The sequence below is a fragment of the Daldinia loculata genome (assembly GCF_022478755.1).
Source record: "Daldinia loculata strain CBS 113971 unplaced genomic scaffold F4817scaffold_6, whole genome shotgun sequence".
NCBI lineage: Eukaryota > Fungi > Ascomycota > Sordariomycetes > Xylariales > Hypoxylaceae > Daldinia > Daldinia loculata.
Genome location: NW_026054860.1, coordinates 399353 through 421040, shown reverse-complemented (window position 1 = coordinate 421040; position 21688 = coordinate 399353). Strand labels below are relative to the sequence as shown.

General features: G+C 46.7%; 12 protein-coding genes across 12 annotated transcripts; 5 read left to right on the top strand and 7 right to left on the bottom strand.

The window, feature by feature from the left end:
• Nucleotides 1–545: 545 nt before the first annotated feature.
• Nucleotides 546–3789, bottom strand: F4817DRAFT_327070 (Sec1-like protein). Its single transcript, XM_049301984.1, has 6 exons — nucleotides 3664–3789; nucleotides 3378–3552; nucleotides 3233–3270; nucleotides 3068–3155; nucleotides 2662–3011; nucleotides 546–2602 (listed from the first exon to the last, which is right to left on the bottom strand). Exons 2-6 carry the CDS (start codon nucleotides 3409–3411, stop codon nucleotides 926–928), a joined length of 2187 nt encoding a protein of 728 aa, XP_049162429.1. The 5' UTR covers nucleotides 3412–3552; nucleotides 3664–3789; the 3' UTR covers nucleotides 546–925.
• Nucleotides 3790–4138: 349 nt separating this feature from the next.
• Nucleotides 4139–5136, bottom strand: F4817DRAFT_327068 (uncharacterized protein). Its single transcript, XM_049301983.1, has one exon. It carries the CDS (start codon nucleotides 4979–4981, stop codon nucleotides 4277–4279), a length of 705 nt encoding a protein of 234 aa, XP_049162428.1. The 5' UTR covers nucleotides 4982–5136; the 3' UTR covers nucleotides 4139–4276.
• Nucleotides 5137–5166: 30 nt separating this feature from the next.
• On the top strand, nucleotides 5167–6797 carry F4817DRAFT_327067 (NAD(P)-binding protein). The gene has a single exon (XM_049301982.1). It carries the CDS (start codon nucleotides 5416–5418, stop codon nucleotides 6676–6678), a length of 1263 nt encoding a protein of 420 aa, XP_049162427.1. The 5' UTR covers nucleotides 5167–5415; the 3' UTR covers nucleotides 6679–6797.
• Nucleotides 6798–6892: 95 nt separating this feature from the next.
• F4817DRAFT_239328 (uncharacterized protein) lies at nucleotides 6893–7809 on the top strand. Its single transcript, XM_049299008.1, has 2 exons — nucleotides 6893–7196; nucleotides 7261–7809. The coding sequence occupies exons 1-2, from the start codon at nucleotides 7107–7109 to the stop codon at nucleotides 7636–7638; spliced, it is 468 nt and encodes a 155-aa protein (XP_049162426.1). The 5' UTR covers nucleotides 6893–7106; the 3' UTR covers nucleotides 7639–7809.
• An 84-nt stretch (nucleotides 7810–7893) lies between these two features.
• F4817DRAFT_239346 (synaptobrevin-domain-containing protein) lies at nucleotides 7894–9037 on the bottom strand. The gene is made up of 2 exons (XM_049299009.1): nucleotides 8899–9037; nucleotides 7894–8828 (listed from the first exon to the last, which is right to left on the bottom strand). The coding sequence occupies exons 1-2, from the start codon at nucleotides 8934–8936 to the stop codon at nucleotides 8150–8152; spliced, it is 717 nt and encodes a 238-aa protein (XP_049162425.1). The 5' UTR covers nucleotides 8937–9037; the 3' UTR covers nucleotides 7894–8149.
• A 392-nt stretch (nucleotides 9038–9429) lies between these two features.
• On the top strand, nucleotides 9430–12467 carry F4817DRAFT_327065 (P-loop containing nucleoside triphosphate hydrolase protein; the record flags this gene model as incomplete). Its single annotated transcript, XM_049301981.1, has 2 exons — nucleotides 9430–9754; nucleotides 9806–12467. Coding segments are annotated over exons 1-2 (2455 nt in total), but the record flags the coding sequence as incomplete, so codon positions are not given.
• Nucleotides 12447–14645, top strand: F4817DRAFT_327064 (uncharacterized protein). The gene is made up of 3 exons (XM_049301980.1): nucleotides 12447–13553; nucleotides 13654–14106; nucleotides 14169–14645. The coding sequence occupies exons 1-2, from the start codon at nucleotides 12801–12803 to the stop codon at nucleotides 13957–13959; spliced, it is 1059 nt and encodes a 352-aa protein (XP_049162423.1). The 5' UTR covers nucleotides 12447–12800; the 3' UTR covers nucleotides 13960–14106; nucleotides 14169–14645.
• Nucleotides 14646–16065, bottom strand: F4817DRAFT_327059 (uncharacterized protein). Its single transcript, XM_049301979.1, has 3 exons — nucleotides 15726–16065; nucleotides 15475–15542; nucleotides 14646–15367 (listed from the first exon to the last, which is right to left on the bottom strand). The coding sequence occupies exons 1-3, from the start codon at nucleotides 15781–15783 to the stop codon at nucleotides 15059–15061; spliced, it is 435 nt and encodes a 144-aa protein (XP_049162422.1). The 5' UTR covers nucleotides 15784–16065; the 3' UTR covers nucleotides 14646–15058.
• A 202-nt stretch (nucleotides 16066–16267) lies between these two features.
• On the bottom strand, nucleotides 16268–17139 carry F4817DRAFT_368080 (uncharacterized protein; the record flags this gene model as incomplete). The annotated part of the gene is made up of 3 exons (XM_049307203.1): nucleotides 16268–16433; nucleotides 16495–16606; nucleotides 16663–17139. The coding sequence occupies 3 exons, from the start codon at nucleotides 17137–17139 to the stop codon at nucleotides 16348–16350; spliced, it is 675 nt and encodes a 224-aa protein (XP_049162421.1). The 3' UTR covers nucleotides 16268–16347.
• A 222-nt stretch (nucleotides 17140–17361) lies between these two features.
• Nucleotides 17362–18162, top strand: F4817DRAFT_368078 (uncharacterized protein; the record flags this gene model as incomplete). The annotated part of the gene is made up of 1 exon (XM_049307202.1): nucleotides 17362–18162. The coding sequence occupies one exon, from the start codon at nucleotides 17362–17364 to the stop codon at nucleotides 18028–18030; it is 669 nt and encodes a 222-aa protein (XP_049162420.1). The 3' UTR covers nucleotides 18031–18162.
• F4817DRAFT_327058 (S-adenosyl-L-methionine-dependent methyltransferase) lies at nucleotides 17864–19433 on the bottom strand. Its single transcript, XM_049301978.1, has one exon. It carries the CDS (start codon nucleotides 19234–19236, stop codon nucleotides 18295–18297), a length of 942 nt encoding a protein of 313 aa, XP_049162419.1. The 5' UTR covers nucleotides 19237–19433; the 3' UTR covers nucleotides 17864–18294.
• Nucleotides 19434–20241: 808 nt separating this feature from the next.
• On the bottom strand, nucleotides 20242–20915 carry F4817DRAFT_239245 (uncharacterized protein). The gene is made up of 2 exons (XM_049299007.1): nucleotides 20526–20915; nucleotides 20242–20450 (listed from the first exon to the last, which is right to left on the bottom strand). The coding sequence occupies exons 1-2, from the start codon at nucleotides 20838–20840 to the stop codon at nucleotides 20364–20366; spliced, it is 402 nt and encodes a 133-aa protein (XP_049162418.1). The 5' UTR covers nucleotides 20841–20915; the 3' UTR covers nucleotides 20242–20363.
• Between the last annotated feature and the right edge of the window lie 773 nt (nucleotides 20916–21688).

Below are 21688 nucleotides of genomic sequence, written 5' to 3'. Positions count from 1 at the left end.
ATACCTCTCATGCGACATGACCCGTGACCCGTGACTTGTGATATATATAAAATCCCTCCGGACCGAAATCAGGACTTCCGGACAATCTCTAGTTATTCTAAAGGGAACGGAGTTCGGACGAAGGGAGAATGAGACCGGGCGGACGAGTGTCAAGAAAGGGCCATTCGGTGCAATTTGCTTACCTGGATTACGTGTCTGCGGCATTAGGTGGGCAGGTAGAAATAATACGATGTATAATATAATATTAATAGTAGGACGGGAAGGATACGCGTATTCGGAACCCCGGAGGAAGTGCTGACAAACGACGGGAGTAAGGAGAGTGGTTAAAGAAAGGGAGGACGTTTAGTTAAGTTATTACAAGTAGGACTATCAATAGAAAAAAGAAAAAAGTAATTAAAACTCTCGTCATATTTCCTCTCATTCTTGGATTCTGTTGTCTATGATATATCTAACCTAAATAAGATTAACTCATAAAATATCTTTCATTAGGCACTCAAGCAGTCAAATATTTAACTTGGCTCTTGGACAGTAGATAAATAATGTGTCTATGATTTGGATTATATTCGCGCCGCCATGTACACAAAGGCTGTATGTATTGTATAACTAACCCAACCAACCAACCAACCAACCAATCTCTTCCCTCCCTGGCTGCCTTGCCATGTGGAACTCTATACAGCAACAGAACGCAACGCTCGCTCTCAAGACGCCAACTCCTCAACGCTATGCATTCGTTGCCAAATGTATGTGCATGTTATCGATTCCTTCTCGGTCTACCTGGCCTCCTATCTCCAAACGCTCGGCAGTCATGTTACCCAAGAAAGAACTAAGCCCTACTTAGTCCTGCGGTATTAGTCTTTAGGCGCTTTGCCTTGTGTCTGCACGTTGAGATTTAACCCTATGGGATTACGTCCTTCTCTTCCTTTCCTCAGCTCTTCTTTATTCCGAAGATGTTACGCTTCTTCTTTTCCTTTTCTACTTTGTGTGGTTTGCCTCCGCTCGCCGACGACGGAGGTCTGACATCACTTCCGTTTGATGGTTTAGGAGTGTGAAGCGACATATTGCTCATTGCCTGTACAGGCGGAGTATGTGTGGGCGGAGCATGAGGCTCGCCACCTATTCTTGGCCCACCTGGTAGCCCGCCTGGTAGCCCACCAGGACGAGGTGGTGCTCGTCCTGGGGGCGGGCGTTGGCCACCTGGTGGTACCGGGGGAGCGGCCATCGGTGGTGGAGCGGGTCGTTCGAATAAGTGTGCCGGTGCTCTTTGGGGTGGCCTCTCCATAGGTATATCGAGTCGTCTCTTGTCTACGCCCAGATCACCCACCTGTCTAACAAATAGCTGTGGTGTGAGCATATGGCTAGTTGCTAGGAAGACGTCGCGATTCAAAGCAGCGCTAACCTCATAGCAAGAGCGCGATTCGGAAAACGTTGCCCCACCGGCCATAAAGACAATAATGCGTTGTCTGTTATCTACGACACGTCTACCAGCACCAGCCCAGCTAGGTTTCGCTGCTCGCAGAGAGCCATGGCCAATGAGCGCGTCCTCGTTGGGGTCAAGTGGTGGTTTGACATATGGAAATGCCGTCTGATCCAATGCTCCTTTACATAGGTGTTCCAGCATGGTTTTCACCGCAGGATTGAATCGTGACATATAATTATCCTCGGGAACCGGTACCTTCGGGTCGATGGGGAAGAGGGGTTTTAAGTCCTTACGGATATCCTTGAGACCATGTGTCGTACGGCCACCAAGTAATTCCAAATTTGCTATAATTTCGCCGTCCTGGGGTGGTAAAGACGCATGTGCTAATAGCCTCTGAATATCTTCAGGGATAACTCCGTCCCTATAAAGGAGGTACATCATTATGAGGCGCAGACGATCCGACTGAGTGACAGCGTCATCATCCAAGAGGCGAACAATCGCATCGAGGACGTTTTTCGGTTTCCGATTATCCTCGTCAAGGCCTGTAGCCATATCCTGTTCTGTAGGAGACATTTCGGATAGTTTATGGTGTTGGAAGATGTTCATGCACTCTTGCGCCATGGTAAGATGGAGAGAATATGCTTCTTTCATCTCTTGGAATTGCGGCAACCCCGCCATCATATCTTTAATTGCATTTAGACTGGTAGTGTCGCTGTTCGAATTTGTGAAATGGGGGTTTTGATCGAGGAACTTATGGAAATCGCTCATCAACTTATCGATGGTGTCCTTCATATGTCTGTGCCGGTTTTCAACCCACACTTTGTCTTTTTCGGTGAGCTCCATGTCCTTCTCTTCTGCATCTGGGGATCCCTCGTTAACGGTCATATGGAACGTCGTCTTATCCCCGTCCTTGATCGGTAGTAGATCGTGTGCCATTGCTTGATATGTAAATTCATGTATCAAGGGAGCCATCAGATCCATCGACCTGTCGGTCACTATGAGAACTCCCTGCGGCCGGGAACTCGGCGGTGGAAAGTTAGGATTCCATTGTGCATATTCGTCGAGCTCCTCAGATACAAAACGGGCAAGATGCGACGATAATACGCTCGCCTCATGTATTGGATTCTGGGGCCGGTAGTAGCGGACCTTGGGGTACTCGCCAAGGGTCACACATAAACCAGTGATCTATCAACATTCAAGTCAGACGACGGGTATCAGACGTAAACTAATATGGTTCCGCAAACCTTCTGAGCCAAATCTTGCATGTGCTTCCTTATAAGTCCATTGCAAGCGGGATGGAATAGGATTGGAAAGCTCCAAGGGTCTCTAAACGTAACGACGTGGGACTCGCGAGGGTAATAGTCGATCGAGAGAGTTTCAAAGCCCGCAATCTGCTGCTTTGCTAGGGCTGAACCGTCTATCCGCCTCCTAAGCTGAGGATCGAGTACCGTGGTCCATACTAAATAGCATTTTTTATATCTCCGTCGTTCAATATCGGCCATTAGACAATCTACAATGTGAGGTTGCGGCGACAGTATATATATAGCGTCCATACTCGGGTTCATATCTCTCCGATCTTCGATAAGTTCGATGTCTGTAGCACTCTCTTCAGCCAATGCGCCAGAGACAGGACGTGGTCGGGTAACGTACTCGCAATGTTATGATTAAGAATATCATCTTCCTTGACGGCATTGTCAATTATCTTCTTAGATTCGGTGTCGATAACCAGAACTTTCCACTACACGCAGTGTCCCGTTAGTATGTATGGTGGTCTCGGTCTTAGAAAGGGGTATAAGGGGTAGGTATATAGCTTACATCGCCAGCAGTAATGTTCTTAACTGTATTTATGATAACTGTATGCGAGAGAGAATTCATAATATTAGCTATGCTACAAACAGACTCTTGCCGACGAGAAAGACAAGCTTCTAGCCTCGTGAAGGTATAGGGGGGGTCCTCTCACCGTCGCGTTGTTCTTCAATCACGGATACCCCCATTTTGTCTCTTAGCCCGTAGGCACTACGGAGATATTATGGCGACGCGCTACTTCTACGAGGGTTTCGAGGTGACAAAAACACGACGTGTTGTGTAATTGGTGAGCTTGGAAGTAGGAGGCTATGTAGGTTAAAGGTAAGCTCCTACAAGTACCTATTAACTAACGTATCGATGTTGGTAATTGTTCGCATGTACAAGTAACGAGTTCCGGTAGGCGCGTATGGTGACAAGAGATGGACGTAAGAAGAGTTTACCTGTATCACCAAAGCAAATGCAAGTTTCCGGTATCGATGAACGCATTACACCTAGTAACGTGGTAAGAGGATTTGAGTTTCAGAGAGACGGGACCGTGAGAATGTAGTAAAGTGGTAATGTGGTTCTTGGCCCTTGGCGGGGTTTGGTTTCAGGGCGCCAATCCGCTAATGCGACCGAGTTGGACATTGGAAAGCCCCACTTCGTCGCTAGCGGACAACATTAATTACCTAACGTACCTGGGTACTACAAAGTATAGGTACCCACCTACAGAAGGTACCCAGCCTTATATACATTTGTACCTAACCTAATACATGCAATGCAATTGTTAGGTACCTAGGTAGGTAGTTACTCACAACAGAAGTTTAGAGTTGCGGGACGTCATACGTAGCGTGACACGTTAGGTGGTTGTCAAGGTTCTTAGTTGATGGAGATATGAACTAATAAGTCAAGCCACGGTTGATATAACCCCGACACTTAAGTTAACTAATATGTATTATATTATAGAGTTTATAGAGTAATCAGACTCAAGTCTATCGACAGTCTGGAAAAGGGGTATCTCATATGATTAAATAGTCCCATATATAATATGTGACCAAAGACGTGCGGTGTGTTTTATCCGGTCCCCAAGTATTTCTCCACATCCGAATTGCTGTAAAGCTGCCGCCGGAGTTTTTCATGCCGTTTCTTATCCTCCAAGGCCATCTTCCGCACCTTTTTCGCGTCATAAGTCTTCGCCTTCTCCTTCTTGGGCGGTAGGTTCTTTGGCACTTGGACTCCTATCCCTAGGGTATCGTTCTTTGGTTTTACTTTGATGGGATATTGCACACCCTGTTGTTCAACGCCCAGTCCCTTTCGTGAGTCTGGATCCCAGCCTTGAGATTGAAGGATATTCAACCCCATTCGCGACCGGTCTAGTGCCGAAGGCGGATGCGAATGAGTTAGGCATACCTGATGTGCTATCGAAGCTTCATGTGGCCGAGAGCTCGTCTTCGCTTTTCTATCGGAGTCGGGGCCCTCTTCTAGAGGTTCCTCCAAAGGTAACCGACAGATTTCACAGGTTCGAGGGGTTGTAGCAACATCTGAACTCTCCTTTGAGGTTGATTGGCTAACCTCCTTTTCCTTAGGCAATACAATACTCAGGTATAAATCAGCTACAGATTTGGAAGGTTTCGTGGATGTGTTCTCTTCTGTAGTGTTGAGGTTGCCTGAAGAAGCAGGTACGAAAACGACCCGTTTTCGCTTTAGTCCTGATCCAAACGGTCGCTTATCTTGAAGAGGGATATCGTATTCAGGATCACTCCACTCATCAGACACCATTTTGAGAATTAATAAAGTACAGTCATCTAGACAGAAACCTGGATTTACAGGTTGTCGTAACCTTTTATGTTGTGCATGAAGGAAATAAATAATGGTGAAAGTTAGGAAGTTGGAAGGGCTGACAAGTGATGAGGCGAAATTCAAAAGTGCAGGGATCATGTACCTATCTAAGATATAACAGTGGGTCCTGTCTCGGCACATTCAGCCTTGCATTTCCGATCTGTCAACCCCTGTTCAGTGTTTTTAGTGGTGCTATGTAAAGATCTAAAGGACAGAAAAAAAAAGTTGTCGTCACAGCCCCCTGTATGTAATCCGTACACGCTACGCGCTATTCAAGGATTGCTTAGAAATGGATGCTTCCATCAGCTAGACTTTCCACCAACGACTTCTTCTCAAATTCCACCTAGAATTTCAATTGCTTCTACCTGGTCATCATGCCAATTCCATTCTTCTACGACGTACTTGTAAATGGCCCTCCGGCTTGGGTTCCCGGTTGGGCGCGCGACCCATGGACCTTGTTCCAAATTGGAGCCGTTACCGGATTCCTGTACCTTCTAAAGCGATACTCCAGCGGAACCGTGAACGTGGCAGAACGCAAAATGCACGGCCGGGTGGTCATGATAACTGGCGGGACATCAGGAATAGGCGCTGCTGTAACACGGGACTTAGCTGAACGAGGAGCCCAAATTGTGCTTCTTACCCATCTACCGCCGTCGAACCCCTTCCTCGCAGATTATATCGGGGAACTGCGCCAACGAACGAAAAACCAAATGATATATGCGGAACAGGTCGACCTCTCTTCTCTACATAGCATTCGTAAATTTGCTACCAAATGGATCGATAACGCACCGCCCCGCCGGTTGGACATGCTCATTCTATGTGCTGCCACTATTACACCACCAGGGGGCAAACGTATGGAGACGGAGGAAGGAATTGAAGAGATGTGGATGGTCAATTATCTCGCCAACTTTCATCTATTAGGAATATTAAGTCCAGCTCTCCGAGCCCAACCCTTCGATCGCGACGTACGAATAATCATTCCAACGTGTTCCTCTTACATTCGGTCTCCGACGCTCAACAGTGCGCTCGTGAAGAAGGAATGGACCCCAGGGAAAGCTTATGCCCGAAGCAAGTTGGCGTTAATGGTATTTGGACAAGCGTATCAAAAACATCTCGATGCGTACAAGCGACCAGACGAACTTCCAATGAACTCCCGAGTCATCTTTGTCGACCCTGGCTTTACGCGCACGCCTGGAATGCGGCGATGGCTAACACGGGGCTCGCTCTGGGGACTTGCGGTCTATGTATTCTCTTACGTAGTACCCTGGTTTCTTTTGAAGAGCCCGGAAATGGGTGCTCAGTCTATTCTTCATGCTGTTATGGATCCAAGGTTAGGGATGGGACCGGGTGGCAAGTTTCTTAAGGAATGCAGCGAGGTTGACTTTGCGAGGATGGAGGTAAAGGATGAAGAGGTAGCGAAAAAGCTATGGGAAGCCAGTGACAAGCTTATTGAGAAGACCGAGAAGGAACAGGCAGCGCTAAGAGTCTTGGAAAAGAAAAAGCAAGAGTTAAAAGAGCAGGAGAAAAAGGAAGCAGATAAGGCCGAGGAGATCGACTCGTTAATAAATACAATCAAGAAGGGGAAAGAGGCCGAAAAGAAAACTTCGCGACGGAAGGGTAAGAAGACTTCGTCATGAATAGACTTCCTAATAGATAGTTTAATATTAAGTATCCTCGCTCTAATTCTCTTGTGCAACTCACGAGGGAAGAGTCTTGATGAACCGAGGAAGATTTCTCCAACGACTTACACAGCAACTTCCGGGGTGCATACCTAAAGGATTAAACTGCATATGTACCTTAAGTAGTCTGGTAGATCCAGCCTAAACATAGATGTCCGCCTGTGATGGCCCCGAATTTAATAGCTTATATATGCATCATCATTGCATGGGTTCAACGTACCGAGTATACATACATTATGCATTTCAATAAGACACAATGGATCAGAGTTCCACCGTAAGGCAGCATTAATTGCTACCTCTCCAGAAAATTATCATCGTAGTAGGTAAATGTCTACTGATTTCTAATTCGTTTTATTCGTTTTATTTCTTCAGTCGAACGGGACATAATGTTGCGGCACTCGGTATCTCAAGTCTTCGGCTTAAAGCACCCTGCTTTATCCCCACGTGAGAATGACGACATTGGACAGCAACCTCGGGTTAGTTTCAATTTCGTACCTACGGCTTCGTCCTTATCTTTGTTTTACTAACTCTAACATTCAGCCGCCCGACATAAAAACAAATCAGTTGTCGGCTCAGACATCACCAAATGTCTTATCTCTAAACTCATCACCTCAGTCGTCATACTCTCAAGAGCCGATTTCAATGCCGATGCCGACTCCGGTTCCGGTCCCGGCAGTTCAGCCATTGCCGCTTCCCGGTCACATGCCACAAGGTATCGCAGGACCGATACCATACCCTTCGACTCTTGCGACTATGAAGATGGACGCTTCGAGTCTGCATCCTGTTTTCTTCACCGAGAGGTTACGAAGGTCGCCGTTCGTGTTTGACTCGGTGGGAGTAACTAGCCCCGTTGCGCATGGATACGCCTATCCGGAAACACAGCGAAGAACCGACGGAACTATTTCTTCTAGATTATGAGGGATGTTTTTCATGGGCAAAGGGGTAGAGGCAGGCGTCATGAACCAATGTTTCGACCAATAATTTGGATGGCCGAGTACCCTTAACAAATATTCGAGCTTGTCTAGAGAAACTATTCTTATTATATCATAAGGCGATCTGCTTGCTACAGACTTAGCTATAATCATAGGAGCTAAAAGCCCACTTACAGCTGCTTGAACCAATCTGCTTGTTAAAAATACAGAACTGTATGTACATAGCTATAAACAAGAATACACCTGGTATCCTAAAGCAATTCCTCCGACTCGAGTACCGACGCCAACAAAAAGAACAAGGCGGGTTGTTCTTTTTCCCGCCTATTCATGAGCCTTGGTATTAACACAGACTACATCCTCTCTACTTGTCAGCCTAGAAAAAACGCCGTTGGAAACACAACAAATTATGAGGCTTTTCAGGCTCTCTTCCTTAGCCCGCGCATGGATACCCCTAAACTTTCAAAGAACGTATACATGTATGCTGTTGTACTTCCGGCTCATCCCGTAGCATTCTTGACTGTAATCACAATCGCGACAATGATCAAGAGGATCACTACTATGAGCAGCGCCATTAACTTGACGTTTTTCCACCACATCTGCCTCTTGAGACCGCGACTGCGCACTCTGAACTCTCGCGCGCTGCCACCTAGGCGGTCCGTCTTATCAACAAGTAAGTCGATGCGCTCGCCTCTCTCGAGTAGACCTTCGATGTTGCGGGTCATGATACCACGGACGTCGTCGATCTCGCGTTGGACATTGGTGATGGCATCGTCGCGGCCACCGCTCGTGGTGCCGAACTCGACCATCAGGTTTTTAAGCTCGGCATTGAAGCTTCCCGCGCCATAGTTAGGCATATCGGCAAAGTCGGTTGTCTCCGCGGAGAACTCGTTGAAGAAGCGCTTGCGGATCTCGAATAGGAAGCCGAAAGGCACGCGACGGCCCAGCGACGACTCCGCGATCACGAGGAACGTCAACCCACCGGCCGATCGGTTGTCCGGATGCGCCGAGGGCGCTTCCGATATGTAGTGGATGTGGTGCGAGCCATGCGTGTACGTGAGCTTCTGAGGAGTGTCATGGTTGATCTTGGGGAGGATAAGGGAAGCGAGCGACGAGGTTTGCGACGAGGCCGAAGTCGTACATTCAGCTAGTATGGTAGTATGATGCGCGATGCACGAACTGCGCTTGTTAGCTACGCCCAGCTACGCTCATTGGCTCCTTTCGATGGATAAGATGGATCAGGACGTACTAGAGAAGTGGAGTTTGAGGTGTCGAGGAGGACGCCATCGTGAATGATGTATTGAGGCACCCAGTTTATGTAGAATGTAGCCGATCGCTCAAGACTTTTGATGGTATTCGTGGGTTTCAGCCTTGACTAACTACCTAATTTATCTAGTAACTTAGGAGAGGAATATCTAGGAGGGAGGGACTTTCGAAGGTAGGGGATAGGATTGGCAATAGGATTGACGAAAATGAAAGTCAGCAAGTCAGCAAGTTCAGGCGGTTGGGGTGAGGCTACCTTCTAAGTTCTTAGGCGAACTCAAGATCCATTGGGGAATGCATTAAGTGACTGGCCAACACTACCTATGTAGGAGGTACCAGCCAATAAAAAACCAAGCTTAAGAACCAGTATATCACAATAGGCAAGTACCGTTTGTACTCCGTGCGTACGTAACGCAAGTCGTACTAAGCATCCCTTGGGCTGCTTGGATAAGCTATGGATTCATCGATAAGAAAAATTTATGTTAGGTACCTTATCGGTGCCCACTATCGTTGAAGTTTCTAGGGTACGATTTGTCTATGATTTGCCTCCCATTGAATGCTTCATTAGCTTCAAGGTTGATGGCAAACCATTTTTAATGCAAAGGGATCAAAATCTAATATGATTCCCGACTTCTTTCTCATTCCTCATAGGTGAAATGCACTTCCCTCTCAGGACTAGACCGGCTAGTTCAAGCTATGCGGCTCACGCATATCATAGATATGTTGTCTTTGGAAATGTCTCCCTTAGAAATGTCTTCTTTAGACATGCCTTTACAACATTCAGTGCCGCGGCGCGCGTCCCAGCAAAGTCAAAGTCGAAGCCAAATCCCTGGGTGAAAAAGGTGAGAAGAATATAAGACTTTTCGATCATAAATATTAACAATTTATAACAGTCGAATCCAAGTATACCGTACAATATTCCAAGATATCAAGATGCTCAATCTCGTTTGAATAGATTAAGTGAAGATGGTGCCAAGAGATCCAAACATTCGCAAAGAGAAGCGACTAAGACCTATGGCATATTCCGAAACCTAACTCTTGGTAGATATGACCTGATGATGTCTACTTCTAATGGTTGGGAAGGCAAGCAGGATGAGTACAAATCATTCGGTGTCAACTCCAAGATCGACTTAGACCGCGAGGTAAAGCTGTTTAGAAATTCGATTGAAAGGGCTTGCGATCTTGCGAGCGAGAAGAATGCTATCTCAAAGACTGAAAACCCCTTGTTCTGGGGCTTGCGCAATGCTTTCGTTCAGAATGATATTGTTGGGCTAGCTGATGAGTTGACCTATGGCTTCCAAAACTTTCTTATGCGCTCGAGATTTCCCAAGAATATCGCCTCTACGCATAAAAAGATCGCGGATTTTCGGTTCCCTTACGAGTGGTTTCCTGCTACACGGGCTATGCAGCGCACAATTCATCTTCATGTCGGTCCGACCAACTCTGGGAAAACCTACAATGCCCTAAAGGCGCTTGAAAACTCCAAGTCCGGTATCTACGCAGGCCCTCTTCGGCTATTAGCACACGAAGTATATACTCGCTTCAATGCTAAGGGCAAGAAATGCGCCTTGGTTACCGGTGAAGAACAACGTATTCCTGAGAACGAAGACAATTATTTTAGAAGCTGTACCGTCGAGATGGCCCCTCTTAACTTACCAGTGGATGTTGCAGTCATCGATGAGATCCAAATGATTGGAGATAGCGAAAGAGGATGGGCGTGGACTCAAGCGGTCCTAGGTGTACAAGCCAAGGAGGTCCATCTCTGTGGAGAGGAGCGTGCTGTGGAACTGATTCAGTCTCTATGCGCTACTATCGGCGATAAATGCGTTGTAACGCGGTATAACAGACTCAGCCCGCTACAAACTATGGATACGCACCTAGACAACTACTCAAACCTTCAAAAGGGGGACGCTGTCATCGCATTCTCCCGAGTCGCCATCCACGCTATAAAGAACCAGATCGAGAAGCTTACAGGGCGCCGATGTGCCATAGTCTACGGATCATTGCCACCCGAAACTCGCGCTCAGCAGGCCGCACTTTTCAATGATCCCGATAACGATTACGACTTTCTCGTCGCCAGTGACGCTATTGGTATGGGTCTCAATTTAGAAATTAAACGGATCATCTTTGAGCAAACACACAAACGCACGAAAACCGGCTACCGGCAAATATCAGTGTCCGAAATCAAGCAGATAGGAGGCAGAGCTGGCCGTTATAGGACGGCACGCCAAGCAAACGAATCAGAATCGACAACGGACGTAAATGGAGATAAGACAATTGGAAAACCACCGCCCAAAACTGGCCAGCCTGGGTATGTGACGACTCTGGAAAAGGCCGACCTTTCTGTCGTAAAGCAGGCATTCTCTCGCGAGCCGGAACCTATACTGTCGGCGGGTATACAACCACCACCGTCGGTCATCGAACGATTTTCATCCTACTTCCCGCCTAATACTCCATTCAGCTATATAGTATCCCGCTTGCGAGATATCGCCCGAGTTTCTCCGAGATTTCATATGTGCGGCCTAAAAGAAATGCTAGCGGTTTCTGATTATATCCAACCTTATCCCATGTCAGTGTATGATCGATGCGTTTTCCTAAATGCGCCGGTCTATCTGGCTGATAAGGCGGGCGTTGAAATACTACAAGCTTTCGCAAGGTGCGTCTCTAATATGGAAGGAGGTGAGCTCCTCGATATCCCAGAGATCGACCTGGAACTTCTTGACACGGACGAGGCGGCGTTGGGTAACTCACCAGAGCATCTGCGACGACTAGAAAGTCTTCACAAGACGATAACGCTCTACCTCTGGCTTAGCTATCGGTACTCTGGCGTCTTTCGAAGCCAGAACCTTGCCTTCCACGTGAAAGAATTATTGGAGGCTCGGATCGATGCTCATCTGGCTAACGTCAGCGTTGACACTGCTAAGCGTAGAGCGAAATTAGAAAGGATTCGTAAGGAAGCTAGTAAATCGGAGCGTAAGAAAGAAAGAGTTCTTGGAGGAGACGCCTCGGTCGATGGGCCCGGACATGAAATACCTGGCGAATGGAATGAGGAAGGGCATGAAGAACCCTTATATGCCAGCCCCGAAGAACTGGAACCCATCACTCGGCTAGAGCCGCGCTCTAAAAGGAATAAGGCCGATCGAAGAGCTGAGACGAGTGTAAATTAGCGGTGTCGTGCATGCATAGAGGTATATATCCAGGGATGTAACATAATGAATGTACAATATGGCGACTAGCGAGGACTAAGTCTGCAGGATAACTCCAATCAGTATAGCCCTCCTATAGGCTAGGTATAAACATACCAAAAATGGGACGATGATAAAGAATATGTTATGTACATCTCAGATGCCTTACGTTGGTATATGTAAGACTGAAGTATCTAATATATAGGTGCAGTGGTGTAGGTGCATACATACAATTAGAGTAAGGGGGAAAGTGCATACACATATGCATGTGTGTACTATTCATAATTAGAAGAAGAAAGATCTTTGGACATGGAAAAAGCAAGGCAAGTACTTTGTAAAGAAAGGCAATCCTAGGTATACCTTAGGTATGCAACACTGTTGGAAAAGATCTTTACCGACTTCAACCTTTCAATATTCTTATCTATCTACCTAACCTAACCAAGCCATGTTGGCCTTGGTATAGTCCTACCTATAAGCCGTATTTCACATGATCGAAATTCCTATATCGACAATGGATCTTTTATCACCCTCGCATAAAATTAACTCTTTAAAGTGACAAGACCTAATGACTATTATTCATCACCACCCCTTAAAAATGCCCCGGTTCCTCGCTATGGGAGGCAGCGCCGAAGATAGAAGCTCGTCATCAGAATGGTCTCACCGGAGTACTACCAGTCGATAGCGACCTCCCAGCATCTCCGGTATGGACGGACCAACGAGCAGGCTACCATCATCATCAGTACCAACTATGCACCCCGCTGGACGGCAAATTGTGAAAGAGTCATACAAGAGTGCGCCGGTCACACCGAATACGTATATTGATCCGCCGCGGCCGGCCAAAGAAGGCTGTGAATGGGTCTGGTTTCCAGCAGGATACTGGGCCGAGCGCGAAGTCGCTGAGAGTCCCGGAAAGGTCATGAGGCACTTCAAATGGCGAAAGCGCTCTGGCAAGAGTAGTTCTGGCTGGGATACTCAAGATGGTTTGGAGAATTCATCCAGTAATCTATGGGATCATATACCAAGGATTTCCCAGCCTTTACCTAGCCCCCTCCCCAGCGAGGACAGCCATAACCAGTCATTTCAGGGACTATCGTTCAACCGCAATGGCACGAGCAGCGAGAGCGGCAAGTCTATGTTCCCGCTTAATCGAACGACACTACCCAGCCCCTATCTGACAGAAGAAGCCCACGTCCAGTCTTTACAAAGGTCGCCCCAACTGTCTCAAGGTAGCGAAAATGGTATTTCATTTTCCGGGCCGGCCAGACCGATACAAAGCTCACCACTCACAATAATAAGTGGTGACTCGGACTCTGCTACTCCCCTTGCAACTCCTGTAAGCCGGCTGCCAAGCACTTCGGGGGCTTCGGTTTCGTCTATCATCAATTTAACTACAACTACGCCTGACGCTAAGCCCAGGAAGTCGTTCTTTTCAAGGCTTTTCCCGGACCATAGGCCAGTAAGTCGAGGGAACATATTTGAGTTTCGATATAACTACCCCTATCTCTCATTCTCAAGCATGCCAGGGCACTGACAAGTACATTGCATGATCAATGTAGAAAATCAAGAAGATGTCCAGCGACAATGACGCATACGACTATACACCAAGCACGGTGCCGGGTACACAAGCACAGCTCTCGGGTTACGGTCAAAGTCAGTCGCCTGCGCCGCTCATGGGTCGCGCAGCATCACTACTACGCGAAGAGAGCAAGAGGCGGCGTTCATTTAGACTCTTCGGAAAGAGTCCCTGGCACCGTGAAGCTTCCGTCGTATCCGACGTGAGCACCTCAAGCTCCATCCGCGGCGTGCTCCGGGGCCGGACACCTGTCACGAGCCCGGTTTCGTATATTGGTGTGTATCTCTGAGACCTCTATAATTTTTTAGGACGATTACAATATATAGAAGAACAGATAGGAGGATAGAGACAAGCAGACTAGGCAAGTAAGAGACGGACTGACTAACAGATTTATATAGAACCGGCGCATACATTTTGCGCGGAGTTCCCTGGCGGTGTAAGTCTGACGACTATAATATTCGTATTGACACTCAATTCGCTTACCTAGGTAACAATTAGGAGGCAACTCGCATACAGACACCCCCCCTGCGCGGGAGCGGCCATCACGCTTGCAAACTACAGTCCTTCTTCTTCGATATCTCAGCACCACCGGTTCACCACGGAAGCGGCAGTAATAGTAACAGCGAGCCTGGACCTTCTCGCTGCCCTGCACCTCTTTCCCCTCTTACTCCCGAGCGTAATACTGTATAGGACCGGGATATGCAGGAGAGAGACAAGAGGAAGAGCGGCTCGAGCAAAGAGTGGTGGGAGGTGCCGGTAGCTCTAAACCGACACGAAACCGTGACACACGGCGCTTTCGAATTTGACATGCCGGAGCATCTGCCCAACAGTCCTATGTGCCCGGCTAACAAGAGGCACGCATCCGGCGGCACGGGGATCTGCGTATACCATGGCAGAAGGAAGAAAAGTAGAGACGGGCCGAGCAACGCTAGGAGCGAGGTTGATGACGATAACGGGGATAGATGGATATAAAGAAGCCGTTGGTTAGTTGAGTATCACTTGTAGACGGAATATATTATTATCATAAAATATCTCTCGTTGAACCACGATAAATTACTCTTTTACAATATTGTTGTATTACATACCACCAGAGAAGAAATCTCGACGAACCCGGGACTCCCGAGAACCCTCGTCGAATGGTCGAAACATGGCATAACGCAAAACACTGCTCAGTCCGAGCCAGTCCTACCTCCAACTCCTATACTAAAAAGACATCCTTCTCCCATCTGATAAATCCGCAGTGAGTCCCGCTATGCAAAGTCTTCCTGTAGATATTCTAGCTGAGTCCCTAAGAGTAGCCCTAGAATCTAGAGCCCCCCGGGATACCGGTCCATCCACAAGCACCATCGCGACTGCCGGACCGGCGCGGCGGACAACACGTAGGACATCTAGTCATGGGTCTGGATCTTGTGGTCGCCCTTAACGGCCTCGGCGTAGGTGGGTGGGGCGTGGCCCTCGTCGGAGGGACCAGCAGACGAAGAAGAGGCGTTGTGGTTGTTGTTGTTGTCGGTAGCGCCGTAGTTTGGCTGCGAGTTAGAGGCAGACTTGGGCTGGGCCTGAGGGCGGGCTTGGGGCTGAGGCTCTTGCACAAAGACGTAGGTGACGTGGGCGCGCTCGCCGTCTTGCGGCACGGCTTCGTACTCGTATGACTCGGGGAATTTGGAGATTATGTACCAGGCGTGTATGAGGCCGGGGAGCTGTGGGATGGTTAGAGTTGAGATTGAGGTTGAGATTGATGCGGATAGTGTATGCGTGTGGATGGATATCGTGGGTCGTGGGTATGGTAGGGTATGGTGGGACTTACGTAGCCTAGTACACATAGCAGGATGTTGATGATGGAGTCGGCGGAGCAGAGACCGGTTTTAACCCAGACTATTAATTATTACATCGTTAGCTATTGGCCTCTAAATTGCAATCGGCGTTTAAATTGCAATAGTAGTTGATGGCTGTTCGTGGTCGTTGCGAGATGGATTGCCTATCCACGCAAGGCAGACGAATAACGAGGGCTCGTGGGTGAGGGGGGGGGGCAAGAACTCATTGGGGGGGATGACGTACCCGGCAGAGGGGGGAATAGAATGGCCAGAAGGCCGAGGAACAGGTCCGGGGTACACATGTTGGATCTGATTTTTCGTTTTCCCTTTTTTTTCGTACGTGGAAGGGAAATAACAATAAGGAAATCTTGAAATAAATAGAGGTAGGTAGGTTAGGTAGATATATAAAAGAAGACTCGGTTTTAGGAGGCTAGGTAGAAGCGCGCATGTATGGATCGTAAGGTTGCAGGAAAGTTGATGATGAATGAAATGAATGGGGCGTCGTGTGAGCTGAGTCCGGGGGTGGGTACCGAAAAAAAAAGACAGTACAAAGTATTACTTCATACCTTCCTCGTTGGGGACGGGTACAGGGTTGGGGCAAGCTAATTCTAGCGCTAGGACCCGGGTAGGTATTTGCATGGTGGGTAATGTATGACGCTATGTTACCGCACTGTGTGCTTGGATTGAATGTGGCTTATTTTGCATGGCTTGAGTGCGTAATCCTTCTTCTATGTGGCTGACAAACAGCCCCTATATCACAATAATAAATAATAGGTACCCAGGTAACAAGTTCGTTGCAAACGAAAACTAGGGGAGAATACATTGAACAGAAGTTCTGGGGACAGTACCTCGTATGAAAAATACGTCTATTCAAACTGAAGGGCGGGTGTTTGAACCTTCGTCCCATATTCACTCAAATCCTCCGTGCTCTCTACTGTTGGCATAATCGGTTCTAATCTAGTATTAGCATTAATACATTAACGATGTGTACCTGTTATATGATTAATACTCACTATAACTAAATGATTCTTTCCTCCAATCCGTCTCTGGCCCGATATTTGCCTTTTCTGAGCCCATTCCTGCTGTCTCCTTTGACTTGCTAGCATTAGGCCGTTTAACTATAGCCTTTGAGGTGTCAGACCAGTAACTCATTCCATCGAAGCGAAGCCGTTCTTCCTTACCTGTGATTCCCCTTCGTCGAAGCTGAGTGCTCGGGGCTTTGTGTTCTTTGGAGAAAGACGGTGTTGCGTATAAAACTTTTCATCGTTTAGTTCTCGATTCGCACCGTCAAGTCGACCATAGATTGCATCGGCCTCATGCAAGGCTTTCTTAGCTCCTAATTCATCGCTTTCCAGGGCATGCTGTAGCATCCAAAGAGCCCAGCCTTGTAGGTATCCTATGTAAGTATGCAATAATGGAATAGAAAGTAGTTCCGAGATCTCCTTTTTGAGGTCACTTCTTGAGGCTTCGGTATCGCATATTAGATATTTTGAAATTGGTGTTTTTGTATAATGCAAGATATCTCCTTGTGTTTTCTTCTGTAAGTTACCAAGCTCTTCACATTCTTGAGCTGGCTTTGCAGAGAATATGATAAGCAATTGAAGAGCTTTTACTTCTGTTTGATAATTGCCGAGAATTTGCGATGTTTTGATTGCCATTTTTACTGGCGCTTCGATATCGGGAGCCCCTTGATCTACCTTCCAATCCGGATTCTCAATCTAAGTGGGATATATCCAGGGTGTTTTAACTCCAGAAAAGAACCCGGGTGGCATAATCTATCTGGACTTGACCTTTACCGAGCCGCTATTACGAGACATTCTTTCAGTCCTCACGTAGAAGTCGGGGGCATTGTTGGAGCTGGTGGTGTCGGACGAGATTCGATGAAACAATGGAAGTTCTCAAGTTCGTCAACGCCTAACAAATTGGCAAGACCTACGATTCTTGAATGGCGTCTTCTTGAGAGCAACCTTGATAATCAACTAAGATACGACAATACGTTTCATACAGCATTCGCATTCGAGCATGATGGGCAGCCATTCTTTATGCGGGTTCAAGTTAGCGGATGTCTCGAAGGAGTAGCTACACATTTACGACTTCCAACACCCCTTGATGAACTAGCTAAAAACATACCTTCCGAAATGGACAAAAAGAAGGCAAAACTCGTTCAAGTTCTCAAGAATTCTTCGGGTGCCAACTTGCCTTACGAGATCTTGGATGTAGGAGAACCGGACGACGAACAAGAGGATAATCGATTCAAATATGATCCACCGCCCATTCCATGCAGCTTAGGCTCTTCAGAGCCTATAAAATTACAAGATCTTGAGAGAGTATCATTGACATTACTTTCTCCAAGAGAGCCTTCAACGAGGCAATCTAGCTCAGGTCGTAAATTAGAAATACTATTGCCGACTATTGACCAACACTCAGAATTTACAATCAGAGAACCGTCATCTCAATTCCAGCTAATAATTTTATGGATTCTTGCTTCTGGACTGAGACTGTGTCCCTCTCCGAGGAAGAACGTACAAACAGGTGGAGAGAAGAGTTAAGAGACTCAAAATGATAAGAAAATTGAGAGGAGGATGGGGTGATATCCTTGATATTGGTGAAAACATCTAGTTTTATATACGTTATCTTGCCCGGTCCTTAGACTACTACGTACCTACGTATTTTATACCTAGCAGAACTTACGAGGCCCCAAAGACACCGTGTTCCCCTCCCCTCTTATATAGAACCAACCCTATTACCTCTTCACGCGGTTGCTTAAGTGCTAGCATCTAGCTTCTACCTAGCGTTAGCATCGCATATACTTTTTATGCCCTCTTTGTGGCTAAAATCATCACATTCGGTGTCTTGGTCTTGACTTGCTTCCCTTCCAAAGCAAGCTCTAACTCATCCCAAATGTCCTGCATTTCGGACTCTTGGATGCGCGGTTCCCAGGTAGCGAAATAGCCTTTGAGCCACTCGATGCCACACATATCACACCAATCATCATCTTCTACCCAGACTTTCTCCTCACTTTCCTTCACCCTACTTTCACTTCTTCTGTCATCTAGCATGAAACCGTCGAGAGTCCCCTGAGCATTAATGTATATCCTCTTCAAGCCCTCCCAATCTTCCTCAGGGAACTCTAAGCTTTCAAGTGCAGTATTGGCTATTTTATAAGCGTTGTCACTTGTCCTGTTTTGAACTTTCTTCGAAAAGGCATCCCAGAGAGCCTTCCATGCTCTTACAGCCCGCTCGTTTGCCTCAATAAGCGGGCGAGTATAGTATGTGATCGCAAGCGTGCCACCAGCTCTGAGCTGCCTCCCGAATTCTCTGATCGCAATGTCCGGTGTAGTCCAATGAATACACTCGCACGCGGCGATCAGATCGACAGTACCCGATTCAACTGAGCTTTCCTCGGCAGTTTCTTGAAGAAACCTGAATTTGGACTCGGGGAACAATGACTTTTCAACCAGAAATTCTCGGGCGAGCTTAGTATATCCGTCGTTAGGATCCGAGACAATGACGTTGTCGAAGTGAGTAGCAAGGACTGAAGAGACGACTCCACAGCCAGCGCCAATATCATGAGCTACGGACCAAGCTACCCCGGCCTTTTGGGCATGGTAGTTATAGATGCGCTCAAAAAAAGATTGCGGATAGGCTGGGCGGTGGGCCAGATAGTTCGACCAGTCGACACCCTGGAGGGCAGAAAAGCCAAATTCTTTGACCGTAATATTTGTGCTAGGCTTTGAAATTAGAGCAGAAGCCATGGCGAGATAATATGTGAAGTAGAAGCGTGATGGAGATATTTAGATGAAACTTCTACTTTAATATTCGTACCGACAGTTGTCAGGCTCATCAATCGGCTTATATTTAAGACCATCTTCCGAAGAATCATCTCTTCTTATACGTAGATTGCCTCACGTAGTACAGAGCGGAGGTTTAAACTAAGCGAATACGACATTCCATATCAAGTGTCGTAATCTTAAATTGGAGACGACATTTACCGGAATGGGGGGACAGATAAGACATATCCATACGCCCGAATAGGTCAGCGTCTTTAGTAGCCTGACATAACCTTAGGTATTTCAAAATATCTATCCGATTCAAGTGCAAACCGGTTTTATTTGCCCATTGGGAATTAGTTAAAGATGAGTTTATATTATAGAGCTATTTCTATATATAGGTACCTACCTATGTATCTAGGAATGTTATGGGCTGATATGGTTTGATGTTATAGGGGCTTGTAGCTGTCTTCTCTGAGGCCTACCTAGGCCAATGAGCCAAAAGGTCCCCCCTCTTTCAGCCAGTTTCGATAATCGGAAAGGGGCCGTACAGTATGCATAGGTACGCTTTAAGAAACACATTTAAGACATTATAAAAATGACTAGGTACCTAATTATCCCAATATATCCAGGGAGATAAACCGTATTAGGTTAGACGAGAGCTGTATCAAATTTCTAAGCGGAAGCAGTATCTATCGAACATACCACTACACTACTAAAAGGTAATTTCGCAATAGTGTAGTGTTTATGTTATTACAGCATATCTGACAGTATCCGAGCGAAGAAAATGAAGCAATAAAGAGACAATATTTGCCACAAAAATATTTTCTATAGAAGCTAGACTTGTTATACAATTGCTCTCGAGACATTTGAAGAAGTTGATAGTGTCCTTCCGATTTGGTTCAATGACCAAGACAGCAATATATCATAATATAGCAACCCTTCGTTACCTTTCTTTTTAAACGAGTGACGCCGTGAACAACCACCATAGTCAGGTACCGTCATCGAAAGAGCGTCCGCGAGCCCCTGACTAGTCCTCCACCTAGACTATTCCTCCACCTAGACTATTCCTGCAGAGAATCAACATCTCAACTGCTATACTATCCTAACTCTTAATAGTAACACGCCATGGAGAGGAAACCATGACCATAGTTTGAGGCACAGTCGTCGCTGGTGTACCCAATAACCTGCTCTGCGCCCTATAAAGCTGTTAGACTGTTTATTTATTCATAGTAATATTTAATCTAATATAGATTAGATTTTCAGTCTCTTACCTGGCAGCCTGACTGCGCATAGAAGTTACAGTAGCAACTGGAGTCCCCCGTAGCATCACAGTTAGCGATGTTGGCGCTACTGTCGCCAGAGTATGAGTAGTCATAGCAGCTACCATCGGTGGGCGGGAAGACAGCGACGAGGAAAGAGGAGCAGCCACCGTCTGTATAGTAGTTGATCTGGAACCCGCTGTCTCGCGACTCGATTTCTCCTTTAGCAGCATCTCGCTCCGCAATATTTCCAGGCTGCCCAGGAGTTGCCAATGCCGCCGCGAAAGCCTGGGCGGCAAAGGGGAGCGCGAGAAGAGAAAAATGCATGATGATGGTTTGGATAGTAAGTAGGTATGTATGGAAGATCCCTTGGTGGCCGATCTATTTAGAGTAGATTCTGAGAGTGGTGCTTATTTATCAAACTGGATCATAGAAGGGCGGTTGAAAAGGGTCTATATATCTTATTCTCAGCCAAGTTACCCTATCCCAGTAGTCCCAGAAATACCACCACACCATATCTACATCATGTGCAATAGATGATTTGTAACATTTAAAAGTGTTCAAGCCAGACCACATGGTGTAGCGGTGAAGATAGGATTGTAGATGAGTAAGGACTCATAGAAGCATCATCTACTATATACTTCGCAGGTACATTCAGAATAAATAAATAAACTCATAAGAAAAGGTGCTCGATTGTATTTAGCTACGCAATTATTGAACTCACGGCCAGGCGGTGGGGTGAGCAACTGGTCTTCAGTCAAAGTGTCTAGTTCCGAGAACCCCCTTTACCTACCTCCTAGGTAGGTACATCATAGGTAGACACAACTTATTTTTAATCGTCCCTAATAACACACATTTGGTTGACTTGAAGGTTATTTGATATCATCCATGCTAGCCGCTATCATCTACAATGCCGAGTGTTTCCCGATGTCCCCGTTGGTCCTCCGCTCATCTAAGCTCAACCGGGAATAAAACGGCAGGCTGAAAGCGCTTGTGAAGATATAGATATAGATTACAAATTGATACATATTACAAATTGAGCCTCCATGAAAGATTAATCCCCCCCTCTCACTGCGGTATAACACCGATGACCCGAAAATCTAAGCTAATTAACAGGTTCGGACATATGCTGACCACACTTATACCATTAAAATACAATCAAAATCTGTAGGAGC